At 38.1% G+C, this 20,161-nt stretch overlaps 1 protein-coding gene across 2 annotated transcripts in view; it reads right to left on the bottom strand.

The window, feature by feature from the left end:
- The window catches only part of si:ch211-266k8.4 (carabin), a 96,660-nt gene extending 77,045 nt beyond the window's left edge, over positions 1-19,615 (bottom strand). Inside the window, exons 1-9 of one of the 2 annotated variants that reach the window (XM_051951859.1) lie at positions 19,383-19,615; positions 17,507-17,594; positions 17,299-17,406; positions 15,499-15,691; positions 15,247-15,372; positions 13,279-13,402; positions 12,290-12,359; positions 6,143-6,257; positions 4,359-4,476 (exon numbers count right to left, since the gene is read on the bottom strand). In XM_051951859.1, the coding sequence (XP_051807819.1) occupies positions 4,359-4,476; positions 6,143-6,257; positions 12,290-12,359; positions 13,279-13,402; positions 15,247-15,372; positions 15,499-15,691; positions 17,299-17,406; positions 17,507-17,594; positions 19,383-19,531 (1,091 nt within the window). In that variant the 5' untranslated portion in view covers positions 19,532-19,615. The remainder of the gene's footprint in view (positions 1-4,358; positions 4,477-6,142; positions 6,258-12,289; positions 12,360-13,278; positions 13,403-15,246; positions 15,373-15,498; positions 15,692-17,298; positions 17,407-17,506; positions 17,595-19,382) is intronic. The other variant, XM_022197330.2, reaches the window with a different exon arrangement.
- Positions 19,616-20,161: the final 546 nt, after the last annotated feature.

The raw sequence follows: 20,161 nt of genomic DNA, 5'->3' as shown, positions 1-20,161 counted from the left end.
TTAAAAGTTTTACTGATATATGTGTGATCATTTTAGATATTTTGAAGATTTCTTTGGAAGATTTTTACTCATTTTTTGAAAATATTGATAAGAATTTTCTTGTCACATTTGGGGGACTTTTTAAAAATAAAACTTTTCAGGAAAACTTTTAAGGAAATATTGTAATTTTCTTCCTGAAGGTTTTGCAAATTCTCAGAAATTTGTGGAATTTTTTGCTGAATTTTTGAATTTTTTCGGACAAGTAAACAATATTTTTGGTGCCTGTAAATGAAGACAACAGGAGGATTAATACTTTGAGACATTTAAAATGTCAACCTTATCAAAGCTAATCTTTTTCTAAATGGTTCAGAGGAGATGACTGTGTCGTCTATTTATGCTGCTTTCTGAGAAGCTCCCAGGAATCTTGTGTTAAGTCTGTCTGACTGACGGAGTTTATCTGTCACAGCTTTGATATGTGCTTTGTAAAACGTAGAGGAAGGTTCACTTTACAAGATGTTAAAACAGATAAAGCTCCGACTATCCCAAACCAATTTTCGGTATCAGGTTTCTGAGGAAAAAGCCCCTTCAGAAAAAAAAAGACAGACTTTAGATTAAAATGAGTAAACGGAGACTATAAGGGATCTAAAATGCGTGTCGTGTGAAAAGGACGGGCGACACAAACAGGACTTATTAAACCTCAGCTGGAGTATTTAAGGAAATTTAAATGGTTGAAAGAAAAGAGGGACAAAATAAAGCAGAGAGTTTGAAGCTGGTGTTGTCTCGGTGAAGTAAACAAATGATGTGTCAACGCCTGCAGCTGAACCAGGGTGTCAATGTGTCAATGAGGATAAATGAATGAATGAAAGGAGGCATAGAGGAGGAAAAAGAAAATGAGGAGCCGGGGGAGGAGGGACGGCCCGGGGAGGTTTATGGGAATCGACTAGTGCAAAGGACGGAGTAAACAAAAGAGAAAGAGATTGGAAGTGTAGGAGGAGGTTTAGAGGGCGAGACGGGACTGGGCACCGAGATATGGAGGCTGAAGGAGGCACAATGGAGAGGATCTGCTGAAAGAAGAGCTGAACGAGTCAGAGGGCTGCTGGAGGTGGTGTGGCTGCTCCTAATGTCAGCGTTTAGCATGAAAAAGCTGTTTAAGTCAGGTGAAATGTGATCCTTACTACTATAATAAAGTTGACAGGGATCACAAATCACTTAGGAGAAGATTGTGCAGGGCTGCAGGTTTTATCTCATAATCCAATAACAAATCCACTAAATTTAATGACATAAAATCATCACAAACATCGTATTAAAGCCACATTCATCATTTCTGACATTAACGGCTCGAGATGATTTAATTTGCCGTTTAGTTCTGGATTTTTAAACGTTCATAATTCATTTCTGAGTAAGAATAAACGTTCTTTTAATGCATCTAAAGGTTGTTCAGAGGAGGTTGCATATTAATATAATTTAGAGTTGAGTGAATTAACCATAATTTTCTGTTTCTACCTGTTTAGTTGCAAAGTTCAGGTTCCTGCCTGTTGTTCACCGTTTTCTACATGAGTATCATGAGAAAACATGAGAAAACTGTGATTAGCCTTTACTCTACAAAGTGTTTCCAGTGACATTCACTACACAACACTGACTGTTTTTAAACATCCTTGTGTTCGATGATGTTCAATTTGTATGTAAATGTGTTGTAGATCAGCTGTAGTACCTGGTTGTTCCACCAGTTGGAGCTTTCTACTGTTTTGTACGGTAACAACTAGTGGAGGTAGTCACAACTACTTCAGGCAGTTCTATTTTGGCAAGCAGAGAGCATTGTGGGAGTTTGGTTAGCAATGGGCACCATGACAAAGACTTATGTGATGATTAATGACCTCCGACCAGAGCTCCAATAAAAAAGTGGTTCTAAAGTCCAACAGAACTCTGCTCATACATCTGAGTAGCTAACGTAACCAAAAGAAGAAAGAATAATATGTGGAATACGGAAAAAGACTGACGTTCTAAAGATTATTTGATTAGCTAACATAACCAAAAAAGTAAAAAATAAAAAATAAAAAAATGCAAGGAAAAAGGTTGATGTTCAAGATAAGATAACATAAGATAAGATAGACTTTATTGATCTCACAAAGGAGAAATTTACTGTTACAGGGCTCTTAGGAACAAACAGAGGGGTGCAAAAAGTCACAAAAGGTGCAAGTACAAGATAACTCTTATATACATTGTTATAAGATAGACAACTTTTCTTATTCAAAGGATTACTCGATTTACTAACGCAACCAAAAAAACAACAAAATTACTGAAAAAGATTATTTGAATAGCTAACGCAACCAAAAAATAGAAAAAACAAAAAAATGATGGGAAAGATTGACGCTCAAAAGATTATTCGATCACTGATTGATAACACGGAAGACTACATTTAAAAAATAGAATCAGACTATTTCTGATATTGTGACATCCCTAATATAGAGGTTTACAGAATAAATTGAGATAGAAGGGCTGCTATCTGAGTAGTATTTATGTCAGACAACAAACAAAGTTGTGGAACAGGAAGAGAAGTGGTTGTGAGTCCTAAAACTCTTCAGCTGATCAGCTCTGACACTGAAGCTTTAGATGAGATCCAGCATCAGTGAAACACACAGAAGCTGCTGGGAGTCATTGTTAGAGCCTATGAGGGAGCTGACAGCTGACGGACAGCTCAGTGTGGACAGACGCTCACATGAGATGGATGAGCTCTCAACCAATCATTAATCAGGATGGCCTATGTGGCCGCATGACAACTCCCATTTATACCATTCACAGCGGGTAAAAGAGGCGAGATGCTTAAAGAAAACGAGGAGAGGTTGAAGATGTGCCCTCAGCATTCATCTGGTCTCTTTCTTCAGCAGTATCTTCCCAGTGTAAGGAGATCCTGCCCTGGGAGACGACCGAGCCACTTAGTGCTGACTTCTGACCAAGCTTTCGTAATGATGCCAAGCAGCCAACAAGGACTTCTCAATGTGACGGGATGGCAGGCTGCCCACTGAACACCACAGCGAGAACAAAATGTGTCTGTCAGTGCTGCCCTTGATGCTGGATACACAAGCAAACAGCAGAGGAGCTTCACACACGAACCAAACACAGCTATTTCTGCTCCTGTGACACAGCAAACATCTGTGTAATTAAAGAAAGCTCGCTAGAAAATGCTGGAAATCAAGCATTAAGACATTAAATGACCAGTTAAACAGTCGAGAAGCTGTTCTCCGCAATGATCCGGCGTAATTTGTCCTTTCTAGTGCACTTTGCAAGTCATTGAGGCGTACCTAGCTCGCCTTCTCCCCCTCTGGCTGGTGATTAAGTGCTTTATCACCGCCTGTGACACAGCTACGTTTATGGAAACTACTTGGCCGTGCAGCCTCCATTTGTCCAGGGTCGACTCCACAGATCTCCGTCCAAGGTAAACAAACAGTGGGAGCTTTCCTACAATGAGACGCTCACAGGAGGGTGGAATTTAAGTAGCTGGAGGCGGCTTATCTATTAAACCAAATATGATAAACTGCACTTTAATAATCACCGTGCACCAGTCCATCTCTGACACACAAACACTGGCTGTACACACAGAACCCGGTGACCCCGCTGGGTTGCCATGACGACGGCTACATGTCAACAAAACATGTCTGTCAGCTGTACGGTGTTTATATTCAGCACAGTGAGACTGAAAGCAGCATGGGCCGCTATTCAAGGAGCTAATTTAGTAAAAGGCATGTTTACATCGAACACGTAGATAAACAACCATGGCCAAACAATGATGCTCCACTTTTCCTGGAATGTTCGATGTCCAAACACGTCCAGCCCTGACGAGCCGATTCATATTCATGAGCTGCCTGCGGTTCCATTTAGGATGGAGCCTAAAAACTGAGCTCTGAGAACATTCTTCAATAGAACCGGAGCTTTCAGTGGATGAACAAGGGTGGTCCGGAACGATATTCACACATGTCGGGCTCAGACAACACGGCTTATGTTTCTTTATGGAGGAGACAATGTTGACAGAGAACGATGCATGAGAATAAAAGCGATAGATGTCCGAAAAATGTAACATAAATAGAGTGTCTCAGTCAGATTTTAGGGTAAATTAAGGCATATTTCAACTGATCAGTATCAACTCCTAAGTCCAGTCTTCTGTTTACGTTTGCTGTCTGATATATAGAACAGATAAGAACTATTGGTGGTGTTTATCCCTCCAGTAGAGAGTCAGACACTTGGAGAATCAACATCGAGATGGACTGATGCTGCTCTAAAGGCCCAATATCTTAACACACTGAATGGTTTTCCTTTAATTTGTCTCACTACACAGCATACGTATATTCATAATACCACACAAAGCGAAGCCTGATTGGACTTACACGTTCACAGGGACTCTCAGCAGCAGAGGTAAAATGGATCCTTCATCATTCAGGTCCATCAGTCGAGGCTCCAGCAGCTCGATGACGGTCAGAGCGGTACGAAACACCGCAGACAGGCCTGAGGAGGAGATTTTAAAATGATTCCAGCAGCATTAAAGCAACACTTCAACGTGTCAGGAAGTAAACTTATTTTACTTCTCGCCCATAAGATGAGCACCACGCTCATATCTGTGCTGTAGATGGAAAGATTCAGCCTGCAGTCGGTAACTCTGCAAAGTTTTGAACTTTCCAGGCAGAAACTTCAGAAAGTCACTGCTCCAGAAAAACAAACAGTCCTGCCCAACAAACTTTTCACTATGACCAGAATGAAACGATTTGAGGAAATCATCTAATCGTGATTTTTCTGCCAGACGTGACGCTTTCATTTTTTAAGTCTAATGTTTGCTGTGTTTTTGATGTAACTTCCTGTTATGTTGTGGGTCACATCAGCCTGTTTTTACCCTGTAGAGTCCAGCATTATGACTGCATTTTCATTTTTGATTGGTGGTAGATTTGAAACCAGATCAGATAGACCTATTATTCTTTTTGCTTATAAAATCTGGGCAGTCAGACTAACATTTCACACATTCACCAGGTCTCAGAGCACTTTTTCGTTGCAGTGATGGGTTTGTTAAAATACACAATAAAGAATACACAACAAAAATCTTTACAAACGAGACCGCAGGATATTGAGCAACTTTATTACATTTAAAAATGTGTAATTTATTGTCGTAGTTAAGACATAAGTCAATACATATTATTAAAACTTCAGATATAAGGCTTACGTTGATGTAAAGCAAATGAAAATACTCCAAAAAATTGCACTACAGTGTGTAAAAATGTCAGAATATGTCCCGGTGGACAGGCACAATGGTAGACCTTAAAGGGTTAAAGAAAAAACATCTAAAAAAAACTCGTTAAAAGTATTATTTTCAGTATGAAACTTCTTCTGCTCGGCTAAATAAGTGTAATCAATATATTAAATGAAACTGATTCATTTCACCTATTTGCACCCTGAACAGAAGAAATATCTCGTGTTAATTTATCAACATCATTCCATGAAAAGAAAAAATGTAAAATACATTTTTTTAAATCAATGTCATGTAAAATTGTTGAATTTTATATGTAGGTCTCTCCAGTGTACATTAAAATAGTTCTAAGGTGCATTTTTTTGTGAAAAAAGAGTGAATTCTCCTCATTGAACCAAGATGTGTGATAATTAAACAGTAGTGGAGTTAATAATGAGATATAAACTGTGTTTATAGGGATTTTTTCCTGACATTTTTGGATAATTAAATACGATCTAGGCCAACATCGCTGCTGTTCCTGAGTAATGAACCAAACAGGAGAGTTTAAATGTGATGGAGAATTATCAGGAGACGTCCTTAAATGGGCCGATGTCAGCTAAGGAAGAGAAATGGATCTATAAAACTACAAACATGGAGGAATACTAACTTCAGTTGAACCTCTCAGCTGCCTGCATAAACAACCTCTGAAAGTTTAAATGTGCTTGAGTTAATTGTAAGTCAATTACAGAATAACTCAATAAACATCCTAATGGCCAGCTTTGTGATCTGCTAATGGTTGTTTCTAATTATTTAGCTTTACCAATAAATATTTCACTAAATTCATTAAACCCCGTCCCAATTACAGCTGCTTACATTAATATGCGGCACATAGGGGCTTGTTTCCGTTCTTTATGTGCATAGATGTCCATCCATGCGTGTGTTTTTGTGCAGACATACCGTGCAGAATGATGAGATCCCAGACGGCCAGCACAGAGTCCCAGCAGGGCAGGGAAGTGAACAGAGTGAGGAACCACGGCGTCACAAAGTGGACCGAACAGACTCCCACCGACTCCTGCAGGGACGATGGAGAACACTCGTTTCACTGCCAGTTTCTGTCAAACTTTTACTGAAGCATCCATCTTCTACATCAGGGGTGGCAAACATGCGGGCCGCGGGCCAAAACTGGAGCTCCACAGGGTCCAATCCGGGGCTACTTTCTAAAGAGTGTAAATGAACTGCAGATTGTAAATTAGTAAAACTATAAAATCATTTGTAGGCCATGACAAGTTGTTTGGATCAGAAAGTAAAATACTAGATTGTTCATTGTTCTCATTTTTGTAATATTTTGTTCTGTTTTTGTCTGACTTGTCGTTTGTCTCATTTTTGTTGCTTTGTTTCTCGTTTTTGTCATGTTGTGTTTCCTTGTTGTCTCATTTGTCATTTAGTGTTTTGCTTTGTTTTGTGTATCATTTTTGTCATTTTGTGTTTCCTTGTCGTCTCATTTGTCATTTAGTGTTTTGCTTTATTTGTTGTTTTGTGTATCATTTTTGTCATGTTGTGTTTCCTTGTTGTCTCATTTGTCATTTAGTGTTTTGCTTTATTTGTTGTTTTGTGTATCGTTTGTGTCGTTTTGTTTTTTTGTCACAATTGTTTTGTTTGTCTACTTTTTTGTTGTTCTGTTTCTCACTTTTGTCATTTTGTGTCATTTTTGTAATTTTTTGTCCTGTTTTTGTAGCTTGCCCATTGCTTTGTCGCTTTGTGACTTCTTTTGTCTAATTTTTTCTTGTTTCGTTTCATGTCGTTTGTGTCATTTATTGTCATTTTTGTAATATTTTGTCGTTTTTGTCTGACTTTTGTCGTTTGTCTCATGTTTGTCTTTTTCCTTCTCGTTTTGTGCTTCCTTTTTGTCTTGCTTGCGTTTAGTCTATTTTTGTCATTTTGTGTTTTGCTTTATTCATTTTTTTATGTATCGTTTGTGTCATTTTGTGTTTTTGTCTACTTTTTGTTGTTTTGTTTCTTTTTTTGTCATTTTTGGTCTGGTTTGTGTCATTTTTTTGTTGTTTGTCCATTGTTTTGTCACTTTGTAACTTTTTTAACAAATTTGTTTGTCTTTTTTGTTTTGTTTCGTTTGTCTCATTTGTTGTTTTGTGTCTCGTTTTTTTCCATTTGGGGTCTAATTTTTGTAATATTTTCTCTTGTTTTTGTCTTTTTAATTTGTCTGACGTTGTCGTTTTGATCATAAAGTAAAATCCTCCATGGTTCAGGTCCAGGTGACTAAATGTTGTGTTTCTTTGTAGACACTCTGTGATCTGGAAGTTGTAATGTGGAAATGATAAACTGAGGATGAATGTTAATGAAACTGAACTTATTTTTCTTGAGAAATGTCAGTTTGTTCTTAATATTTTACAAAAAGATCATTCCTTAAATGTGAACATTATCAGAACGTACTTTTTTGCACTAACCGAAGGAACCATTAGGAGCTGTGGTCATCTATAGGTTATCATGCTGTGGTTTTACTGGTCGCTGGAGATCAGACTGGGCTGAATGTGAACCTGAACCAGAATGAGTTTGACACCGCTGCTCTACATGACAAACATTGTGTAACCGGACCGTTGGTTTGAAGGCTTTCCTTCTGGTTTCATCCACAGACGTCTTTCTTGCATCAGACTTCATGGTTTGTGTCACACTGTGCTCAGGCAGGAAGGCTGAATCTTCCCCGTACGTTCTGTACAGTGGCAGTGATAAACGGAGACGAGGGATCACAGCAGCAGAACAACAACAATCTGTTTACAGCTCTAAGTCTGCTGCTGAACGGCTCCATTACAAAGGAAGTGCTGACCTCTGATCTCTAAGAGGATTTTGTGGAAGGAGGAAAAATTATTGTGCCGACAACACACCCCTGTGGTTAGAGAGAGAGAGAGTGTGTGTGTGTGTGTGTGTGTGTGTGTGTGTGTGTGTGTGTGTGTGTGTGTGTGTGTGTGTGTGTGTGTGTGTGTGTGTGTGTGTGTGTGTGTTTTGGCTCTAAAAGGGCAGCTTCTCTCCTCCTGGACCTGCTGAGTCGACGTGAAATACAACAATCCCTTCAAAGACACTTGGGCAGCACAAACGGCAGCGCTGGATGCATTAGTGTGTCTGAACACTCAGTCTGAATATTTAAAACGGGGGAGAAGAAGCTGCTGCAGCGTGGTGGAGATGAGACGGACTGAGGGCAGTTTGTAAAGCAGCTCGGTCATTCTGATGAAGCGTAAAGGTACCGTAGCAGATGACAGCCATGCTAGCAGCTCTGTTGTTCCTTTACCTCCAGGCAGTCTGAGGTCCGGTCTAACCTCCAACCAGTTCTTCACATTGGGCACTGGAGGAAAAACTGGTTCAGCAGTGACAACTTACTGGTCTAGAGCTAAAAACTGGGGGGCAATTCTCGGTTGTAGACCAACAGGAGGGACTGACAAGACCAAACAAAGCTTTGTGATCATCATTTTAAGCCCTCTGTTATGTTTGTTTGTCAGGAACAATAATGACATTGATCTGGGGCATGTTTAATTATCCAACCAAAAAATCCCAATAAACATAGTTTATATCTCACTATTAACGACATTACTGACCTTATTTAGTGCAGTGTTGTTTACCTCTCACATATCCGGGTTCAATGAGGAGAATCCACTAGTTTGTCATAAAAAATGCATGTTAAAATACAGTAGTTTTATATGGCGCTGATTTTATTTTACATTTTTGATTTTTTTCTTTTCATGAAGTGATGTTGATAAATTATTACCAGACATTTCTTCTGTCCAGGGTGGATTTGCAAACACGTTAAACATTGATACACTTGTTAAGCCGAGCAGAAGAAGAACATTTGGGGATTTTTTTTACCAGCATAACAGGAGGGTTAAACACATGGACCTAGTTATGACTAAAGACGGAAAACAAGTATCAGAATAGGCCTCAAAAATTATAATTTCTCTATTCGGGTATACAAAAGAGAGAACAAACCTAAAATTCTAATTTCTTTCGCTAAATTCTTCATGTAGAGTCCAGTTTCTCCACTTAAAGGGGAACTTCGTTTTTTTCAACCTGGGGTCTGTTTTCATGTCTTTTCATACATGTGAGTGATGGAGAAATGAACTTTAAACATAGCTCCAGTATTTAGCCAGGCAGGCAGCTTAGCAGCTCAGCTAGCGAAAAGCATGGGGCAAGAGCCCCCCCCTCCGCGTCAAAGTCCGCCCTAACGTGCTTTTTTCCCACACTGACCGGCTCAGATAGTCTCAATGAGTGTCCCACAACATACTAGAGATGAGAAGTGAACGAAAACCTCCACATTACCTGGCGATCACTATTTGTTGTGGTCTGTATCCAAATCTCAGGACGCTAGAAAGAAAATCTTGTTCCGAAATTGCGCGATAGCTCGCGCCAAAACCGGTGTTTTCGCTAGCTGAGCTGCTCGCTGAGCTGCTAGCTGAGCTGCTAGCTGAGCTGCTGAGCTGCCTGCCTGGCTAAATACTGGAGCTTTGTCGAAAATTCATTTCTCCATCACTCACGTGTATGAAATGACATATGGAAACAGACCCCAGGTTGAAAAAAAACGAAGTTCCCCTCTACCCAACACAGAACAAACCTTGAACAAGTACAAAAAAACCCTTTGAAGTTTACTTAAATTCTTTACTATAGGTGTAACTTCTTTACTTTAGATAACAGATCATAGAACAAACCATAAACAAACCTGCTAAGGCCTGTAAAAGTTCAATTTCTCCACCTGATTTTTCTATTTAAAGTCTGATTCCACAAAGTTCTGAACTTAAAATTACAGAACATAGAGCAAACCTTCAACAAACCAATTAAGGCCACTAAAATTTCAATTTCTCTATTTAAGCATACAGAAAATAGAAGAAACCTAAAAAAAAAAACTATAAAGGAATCTAAAATTCTAATTTCTTCAGCTAAATTTCAACTTCTCTACTTAAGTTTAGATAACACAGAACAAACCTCAAACAAGTATGTAAAACTCTATAAAGTTTACATAAGTTCTTTACTAAAAGTCTAACTTTTTTACTTTAGATAACAGATCATAGAACAAACCTCGTAAGGTCTCCAACATTCATGTTTCTGCTTTCAAATATTCAAAACACAGAAGAAACCTTAAAAAATCTAAAGTAATCTAAAATTCTAACGTCTTTAGCTAAATTCTTCACTTAAATTTCTTTCCTTACGTTTAAATAACATAAAACAAACCTCAAACAAGTCCATAAAACCTCTAAAATTCTAATTTCTTTCACTAAATTCTTCACTTCTCTACTTAAGTTTGTTGTTGTTGTTGTTGTTTGTCCTTCGCGGGCGAAGATGACCACAACTTCTTGAATCACTGGGTTTTGTGGGTGCGAAGATGGCTGATCAGCCCGATCCTCGCTTGAAAACGTCTCGCACAGTGTGGACAGGCAAATGCCGGGGGTGAGCTGGACCGAGAGGTGGTGCTCACTCTGCTTTTGCGACGCTGGCGTAGGGCTGGGCGATAAATTAAATGAATTCGATTAATTCGCCTTTTTAAAACCTGAAAATTGGAAAATTTGCCAAATCGTAAAATCGAGGCGAGCTTAAATATATAGCAATACTTGTGCACTAGCGTTTGCTTCCGCCTCTCATCTCCTTCCACCAAAACACTCACACCCCCGTCATGGAGGACAGAACAGCAGATGAAGAGTTGGTCGCGAGAAAAGGGCCTCATGTTACATCGATTATATGGAAGTGGTTCGGCTTTGACAAGACTGACACAGAGCAAACTACAGTCATGTGCAAGGTTTGCAAAAGTACTGTGAAAACAAAGAGTGGCAGCACAACTAACCTCTTTCAGCACCTCCAGCAGAGGCATCCTAAAGAATGGGAAGAGTGTGACATGGCTAGCACTAGCCATAGCAAACAGACCGCAAAGAAACAACAAAAATCCATTAAAATCGTAATCGTCCAAGACGACTAAAAAAAATTAAAAAAATCCAGATTTTATTTTTTGGCCATATCGCCCAGCCTTACGCTGGCGTTTAAACGACATTGAACAAACCTTAAAAGTTCTTTACTAAAAGTCCAGTTTCTTCAGATCACAGAACAAACCAGACGGTGTCTGAAATTTCAATTTATCCTCTTAAATTCTGAACTGAAGATGACAGAACATCGAGCAAACCTTGAACAAACTTCTAAATTGTAACTTCTCTCCTAAAGCTTCCAGAACAACAGCTGAACAAAGCCACATATATAGAAGCTGATTAATCCTAAGGACAAACTGCTGAACCCAGAGGTCAATGATCCGCTGTCAGCTGATACTTCTTTTAGTAAACAACATGTCTGTAGAGGAGCTCTTATTAAAAACAGTCCAGTAGCAGTGGATTCCACAGAACCAGAAACATCTCTAGGATGAGGGCTGAAAGGCAGAAGACGCCCCTCTGATGATAGATCTGTTACAGACGCCTCCTCCTCCAGATCAGCCACTCATCACTCGCCGATAGCTGGACTCTAATGCTCACATACTTCTGGGGTGTTTCCTGTCGTCAGGTTATTAGAAGCATTTTCCTTCTGAGACAAATGATTCCAGGAAAAAACACGAGGAAGAAGATCCAGCATCCGCTAACAACATCTGAACTAAATGAATTCTCTAACTGGCCATCTGTAGAGCTCCAGACCTGAGAGAAGACAATAATCATTTAAACTCTTTATATTCACGGTCCTCTGCTTCCACCAAGTGGTCACATTCTGTAATGCAGCTTTTTCTATTAAACTAATGCAGAATTCTGATTTTAGAAAGTGACTGAACTGCTTCCTCGTTCTGATCTGATCATCAGGTGTCCGATCTCTCCGTCTGCCTCCTCTTCCCTCATTTTCATTTATAATAACCAGCCATTTTAATAACACACATCAGCTAAACAGTTTGTTTTATTCAGCAGGCAGGGACAGACTGACAAAAGTAATACAGCGACACCAACACAGCTGAATGACTGATGAAATTTAAACTCATACACTCTTAAAATAAGAGTCTGGAGCTCAGAAGTGCGTCATGTAACCGATAATTAGAGTGACATTTCCTTCTCTGTACAGACCGTGAGCTAAAGGAGGATCCACACTCACCATGTGCTGGGAGAGTCGAGGCTTCCTGTGCTTCAGGAACTGTTCAAACACCTTCACCTGCTGCTGGACTCTGATCAGAACCAGAAAACAAACATCACAGTTCAGTCCTGCAGCTGGACCACAAAGCACAGAAACAACAACACAAACTTTCAGACAAAAATGTGGAAAAAAACTGATTTTTGTAAACATGGATGTGAAGAATATTTATATGATGAGTAAATAATAAAAAAAGAAAGAGAAAGAAACAAAAAGTCTGGATTTTCCTTCATTAGATGCTGAGTATTTTATTAATTCTTTTGAATTTTTTCCCTTTATTATTCATCAAATTTGACACCAGTTGTATTGTGTAGCTTTGTTTTCAAAATGTGCTGTAAAAAACACAAATAAAGTGAATATTATTGAGAATATCATGATTCTTTGCATCATTAATAATTAAGTTTAGATCATTACAATTAAACTTTAAATTTCATATAATTCTAAAGTTGCAGTGTTTCAATTTGCTGCTTGGGAAGAATATTTTGGCAGTGATTTTTATTTATGTCATTTCTTTTTTTATTATTTCCTTTTTTACCTTATAATTTTAATGACAAAAATATTAATATCCCTTTTTTGTATTATAATAAGAATAAGAATAAGAATAAGAAGAAGAAGAAGAAGAAGAATATATAGTTTCTACAAATACAAAGTGTGAAAGGACTGAAAATGACAGTAAGATTCTAATAAATCAGAAATAAAAACAGTAAAAAATATATAAAACAGACATAACATATATGTATGAAAGCTCTTCCAAATAAAGTTTTTAAACAAAGATGGACATAAAGTGACAGATTGTGCTAAATCTAATCAGCAGGTAAATTATTCCACAGTTTGAGCCTCCGTCTTTATCTCAGCTCAGAAAATCAGAACCTGCAGATCTCAGAAGAGGCTGAGGATCCCTCGGTGTCAGAAAGTCTGTAATATAAGAACTTAAAAGTAGATTTGATCCTTACTTGGTGAGGCTGAGGTCAAACAGCTCAGACAGATATTTGGGTTTATCCAACAAAGCCGTCAGAGCCCAGAAAGATTCTTCTTCTCCCAGCTGCATCAGCAGCACTGCAGCGATGTAGGACATCCCTGAAAACACACAATGCTTCAGTAAAACACACAACGCTTCAATAAAACACAGTTTAATCATTAAAACACAGAAGAAATGCAGAACTAGTAATGTAGCCTCCAGAAAATGCTACAATCTAAAGTACGTGTGATAGAGACAGGATGTTAGAAAAGTTTAAGGTGGAAAAATGAACAAATTTTAAGAAATGAACAGCAGCGCATCGAGCAAAATGTGTTCTTTTGCACATTTATGTCCACCTCAACTCATCATGTTAAAGGGGAACTTCGGTTTTTTTCAACCTGGGGTCTGTTTTCAAATGTAATTTCATACATGTGAGTGATGGAGAAATTAATTTTTGACATAGCTCCAGTATTTAGCCAGACAGGCAGCTTAGCAGCTCAGCTAGCAGCTCGGCTAGCAGCTCGGCTCTATCGCGCGATTTCGGAACGAGATTTGCTTTCTAGCGTCCTGAGATTTGGATACAGACCACAACAAAGAGCGATCGCTCTTTTCGCTAGCTGAGCTGCTAGCTGAGCTGCTAAGCTGCCTGCCTGGCTACTGGAGCTATGTCGAAAATTCATTTCTCCATCACTCACATGTATGAAATTACATTTGAAAACAGACCCCAGGTTGAAAAAAACGAAGTTCCCCTTTGAAACCAAATAATAAAATAAGGGCACCTAGCTTCCTTTATTTCACATATTTCTTGTGGCAGGAGCATAAAAATAAGACGGATGTAGGTATAATAATAAGATGTAATAAAGGAAACAGGTTAAGAAACTACAGAAGCTTCATTTTAACAGCAATCATTAACGACAGGACAGAAAAACAGAAAGCATGTAAGCATGTTTCTTTGTCAAATATCACATTTTTTTTTATCTTTCTCCAGTTTAAGATGATTTCAGTCATTTTTTGGTTTATTATTACACATCAAGGTTGCAAAAGAACAAATGTTTACTGAAGTTTTATACTAAAAATGCTTCTTAGATTTCAGGAGAGATCAGAATACGTTCCAATCACATGTAAATATTAAGTTTATCGTGACAGAAAAATGTGTAACTAATAATTTAAAGCGTTTATGTTTTCTGAGCAGAAAAGAGAATAATTCATGTAAACTCTTTATTTTCACGGTCCTCTACTTCCACATTACATACTGCAGCTATTTCCATTAACCCTGGCGTCCTGCAGGTCAAACTGAGCCGTTTGAAGTTTGAAAATGTGGAGAAAAAAATTATATTTTCACAGTGAAACTGCTGATGTTCACATTTTCAACATTTTTGAGAAATCTGTGAACATTTTTGGCGGAAAAAAAAGAAACCTTAAAAAAATGTGTCTTTAAGAACATTCACATAAAAATCAACCAAAATCCAGTGAACTTGGCTGGATTTTGGTTGATTTTTATGTGAATGTTCTTTTACTGACATATATGGAACCACTTTAGATGTTTGTAGGATTTTTTTGGATGATTTTTACTCATTTTTGAAAACATTTGCAAGAATTTTCTTACCACATTTGAGGGATTTGTTTTTTAAATAAAACTTTGATGGGAAACTTTTGAGGAATTATTGCAATTTTCTTCCTGAAATTTTCAGAAATCTGGAGAATTAATTTTTTTTTGTTGAATTTTGTGATTTTTTTTCAGACGAGGAAACAATATTTTTGGTGCCCATAAATGAGGACAACAGGAGGGTTAAATGAATGAAGAATTCTGATAAAAATGTGAAAACTCCCTGATCAGTGAAGCTCAAATCCGCCCTCAGCAGGAAGCACAGGGCCAGCAATAATCACTTCAACATTATTTACTGAGAAACCAAAGACAGACGAACTTCATCCTGTTTATAAAAGCCAAACCCTGGAGTGTTACCTTGGCTGTATCCGACCTGTGGGTGGTACTTTGCGTAGGCGATGAGGACTCTGAAGAGTTTAGCCTGACCCTCGATGGCTTCTGGACTTTCTCCCATCAGAGAGCGGTGAGTGGGGAAGGAACGTTCTGAGGAGGACAAAATAAAAGCACCACTTTTTAATTTATACGCCTTCATCGGCTAAATGGGAAACAGTCATTTTCCTTCACGCCCACGCCAAACATCAGGTGATTTTTGGTATGGGCTGAACTCACGCAGGTCGAGGGCGATCTGTCTGAACAGAACAATGTCCTGGACCGAGTATCTGGTCTCACAGCAGCTGGACGGCTGCTGTCGGTTCAGGTCCAGGTCGTTCTGGGTGTCGCTCAGCGTGGCGATGGCAGATAAAATCCCGTATTCACTGACTCCCAAATCCACCAGAGGACCTCGAACCTCACACAGGCAGCTCTAACAGAGGGAATAAACACAAGGTCCGGTTAGAAATCAGTCACAGGCGCTCATAAACAGACTACAGAACCAGTTAAAATGATCTAAAATCATAGTTCTGGTACTAATAAAGAGGAAATGAAACTTTGTGAAGCTGTTGGACATCTGCTGGTAAACCTCTGGAGCTGCTTCTGTCTGGAGGATTAAATCCAACAGCAATTAAACTGGAAGCAACATTAGAAGACGTCTTCATTGGTTTTATTCTTCTGCTTCTGGATGAAAAGTCTCATTATCATCATCATCATCATCTATAAAATGTGGGCAGATTGTAGAGAACAGTCTGTTTCTAAACTGTTAGTGAGTTTTCATACGTGTTTACATTAATTACTTTGATGATGTACAGTTGACAGTGCGAAGACAGCGGAACACAACGAGGTGGCATTTACGTTCTGACACCTTAACTAGAACATCTTTTTGCTTTTTTTTTTAATCCTCTGTTGCTTCTATTTTTATTATTTTATCATTTTTAACTGTCCTCTTCATTTGTACAGTTCTAATTGTACTGTACTCTGCATGAAAAGCACCAAATAGAAGAATTTATTTGCTTATTTTGCTGTTTTGTTGTAAATGCAGTATCTATTCTGGCCAACTGCAGTTTTTTTTTAATCCACATTCACGGTTTTGTTTAATCTACAGACAGGACTTTATATGAAGCCATCCGTAATTGTACAACAGATCAAGGACAGCACAAACCTTTATTTTCCCCCAAAATCATTCTACTGACACTTTTTGAAATAATCGTATGATCTACATAATGTCAAAGAAAAGAATCGATCAAAGTTAACGTAAAATTTGTTGAAAATGACAAAAAATTGTCCAGAATTCACCCAAAATTACACAAAAATGATCCAAACTGACTGAAAAGTTGCAGAACGACACAAAACTGATCCAAGATGCTTCAAAAATGACAGAAAATTACTCAAATTTTTGCAAAATGACTCAAAAATCATAAAAATTACAGGAAATTTGATGAAAATTGTCCTAAATTGCTTGAAAATGATCCAATTTCTGAGTCAATAATTAAATAAAATCATAGAAACAAATGACTCTGAACAGAAACCAGATTTAGTGTTCAGACTGTGACACCTGGATGGATTTAAACTGATCTGGGGTCAGTTTTTATCAGATGTGTTTTTTTTCTCCTAAATGTCATGGTTCTATCTGCTGGACTGAAACTGTAACACTTACAGGTGAATGCAAGGTTTAGACACTACAGGAAACAATTATTTAAGAAGATATTTGTACAAGCGGTCTTAGAATAAGTATTAAAAACGTAAACAGAAGGAATCTGAGAATATCCGGTGGCGCCGCTTATAGAAAGTCTTTTTGTTTCTCATTCAGTGTCAGAATTTTCCAAAACAGCAGGGACTTCTTGTCACTTACTCAAGCATGTTAGACATTTTTGTTCATCAAACAGTCAAAAAACACAGATTTCTGTCACTTAAAGTCACACACACTCATTGTTTTTACTATGCAGTGACGGGTCATGTGTTCTGAAGTCACCAGCAGAGTCTCATTCAGAGCAGCGTTACATCATGATGACAGCTTCATGTCTCACTGTGTTCTACCTGGTAGTTGAAGTCACTAGTTTCTCTCAGACCGTCGATGCTGAGGAGACACTTCCACACGCGACTTCTGAGGCTCGGAGGAATCCCCATCCTGATGAACCTCTCTATCTGGAAGCACAGAGAGGAGAAAGCGATGACCACATGGTGCAAACATCACATTAGATCGTTTTATTATTAGCAGTAGTAGTAGTTAATCCAGCTCTCTGACCTGACTCCTGCAGATAAAGCTGGATCCGTTCCAGTAGCTGAGCAGCTCACACAGCTCTTTAACTTTTCCTGAGCTGAGCTGAGGGTAGCTGACAGAGAAAACATGGTGAGTTCAGACTGATTCATCAGGAGGACGTCATCATTTTCTAGAAGAACAAACACTGAGCTGTGAGTGGACAGCAGAGAAGCATCACTACAGCCTGATGTCCTCAGAACATCTGGTTCTTCATCTGCAGTAACTTCATCAATGATCACAGTTCTACCTTCATCCACAGAGGAGGATCCAGATTTATCACTTTTTAATGGACTTTTTCCATCATTTCTGAGCCACAGAACTTCATCAGTCCAGCAGATAGAACCATGACATTTAGGAGGAGAAACACATCTGAGTTCTGGTAAAAACTGACCCCAGATCAGTTTAAATCCATCCAGGTGTCTCAGTTTGAACACTGAATCTGGTTTCTGTTCAGAACCATGCTTTTCCACAATTTTAGACAATTGCTGACTCAGAAATCGGATCATTTTCAAGCAAATTAGGACAATTTTCATTTCATTTTGAACAAATTTCCTGTAATTTTGGATCATTTTCAAGTCGTTTTGCACAAATTTTGAGTCACTTTCTATCATTTTTGAAGCACCGTGGACTAATTTTGGGTCGTTCTGCAAATCTTCAGTCAATTTGGACGATTTCTGAGTAATTTTGGGTAAATTCTGACTCATTTTGGACATATTTCTTGTCATTTTCAACAAATTTTATGTCAACTTGGATCTCTTCTCATCATTTTTGGATCATTTCTGTTTCTTTGGGATCATTTTTTAGTCATTTAGGACAAATTTAATTTTATTCTGAACTCATTTTCTGTAATTATGGATTATTAAGTAATTTTCTCACCTGAGATGGATGTAAAACTGCTTTCAGTTTTAACCAGAACTCAAATATGTTTTCATCCAGATTTATCACTTTTTAACGGACTTTTTCCATCATTTCCACTGAAATAAACACCTGAGCTCTGCAACCACATCAGTTTTACACCTGAAGACTAAATTAGTTTTTTGTTCATTTTCTTTATGAACAACTTTGAGCATCAGTATTATGGGATGTATCACAGTTTGAACAGTAAAACTGCAGCTGTTTTCTTTAACTCCATTTAAAACACATGAAGCCTGTTGATATTCAGGCTTCACATGTGAACAGAAAAATAAACAAGAAACTGCAGAGAAGCACTGAAAAGGAAGATTTGGTTGTAAAAAGAATAAAACTGTAAATTAGCTACAAGAAGGACGATGTTCATAAAAAAAATGTATTTCTCTCACAAATGTTCAGAATCAACACCACAAATAGCCATCTGGTCAAAATTCCTCTATTTTTTCATATTACAATATTTATCACAGATAAACAACATATTGGACGGTCAGTTTCACTACACAGGAGCTTTTGCTGTTGTTTTAACTCGTTTGCATGTGAAATAATGACACTATAGTGACGGAAAATGATGCATTTGTGCTGCTTTGTCAAACAATAAAACCAATATCATCTATAATGAGTTAAGTGCAGCTTTTCCGATTTAATAGCTCTGTTAGTTCATTGTGCAGCCACAAGTTTATTTAATTCAATGTTATATGGAATAATTAGCATCACGAGACTTCTATTTTTCTAAAAACACGATAACTAAACATTTAAATACTACTAACTTTAATATAAATACAGTGAAGTTATATTTTCTGTCATTAATTAACGTTAACAACCGACAGAAAACAATGAAAGAAGCGGAAAGTGTCCAGAAACTTAGAAAACTTTACCCAAACCCTCGGTTCGTTACAGTCATCAGCCTGTTGTCAGTTAACTAGCTGGCATGCTAACGGTAACCGGTCCGCACCTGTAGTCGTGACTCCGGTGATGAACTTTTCGGTCTTTTCTTTTAGTCAGAGCGAAGCCGAACTCGTCGAAGCGCAGATTCTCACTTCTCCGTCTGACAATGGAGCTTCTCCGGCTGGAAGAGCTGGTGCTGCTGCTTCTCCGCCTCATGGTCAGTAAGTCGCCCCGTCCGGACCAGCTTCTGTCCGGTCAGACCGAGTCTCAGCGGTCTGTTTGAACCGGCTGTCAGTCAAACCCAACGGTCACTCTGACTCCGCCCCCTCCATACGTCATCAGGAAGTGAAAATGGGCGCGACGAATCAGAGACGGAGCAAAGAAAATGGCGGAAGAATTTAAATACCCGGAAGAATATTGAGGAGACACTGTAAGTATATCAATTATCTATAAATAATTCGCGGACTTATCAATTATCTATTTATCTATCTGATCCTTTAGAATTAATATAACCTTAAGGAACTCTGGGGATATTCTCTGCTTGCTTGCAGGGTTCCTGGAAGAACCTTGAACAGTTTAATTTTTTTAAAATGGGATTTATTATTTTTTTGTTATTAATGTATTTAATATTTTTTGTAGGACTACATGAAACTTTACACCTACATTTGTTTTATTTGTTTTATATTGAAATCTTAGCGTTAATGTAATTGTAACTGCATTTATGTATGTGTTTAATATAATTAGTTTGGTTTATTTAATTTTTTTTTAAAAGTCCAACTATACTGTAAGGATTTGATTTAGTCCGATGTAAAACTATTGGTGTTTTTTGTTTGGTTTTTTTAAGCA

Source organism: Acanthochromis polyacanthus, chromosome 8 (assembly GCF_021347895.1).
Source record: "Acanthochromis polyacanthus isolate Apoly-LR-REF ecotype Palm Island chromosome 8, KAUST_Apoly_ChrSc, whole genome shotgun sequence".
NCBI classification, from domain to species: Eukaryota; Metazoa; Chordata; class Actinopteri; family Pomacentridae; genus Acanthochromis; species Acanthochromis polyacanthus.
This window is presented reverse-complemented; position numbering and strand designations above follow the sequence as displayed.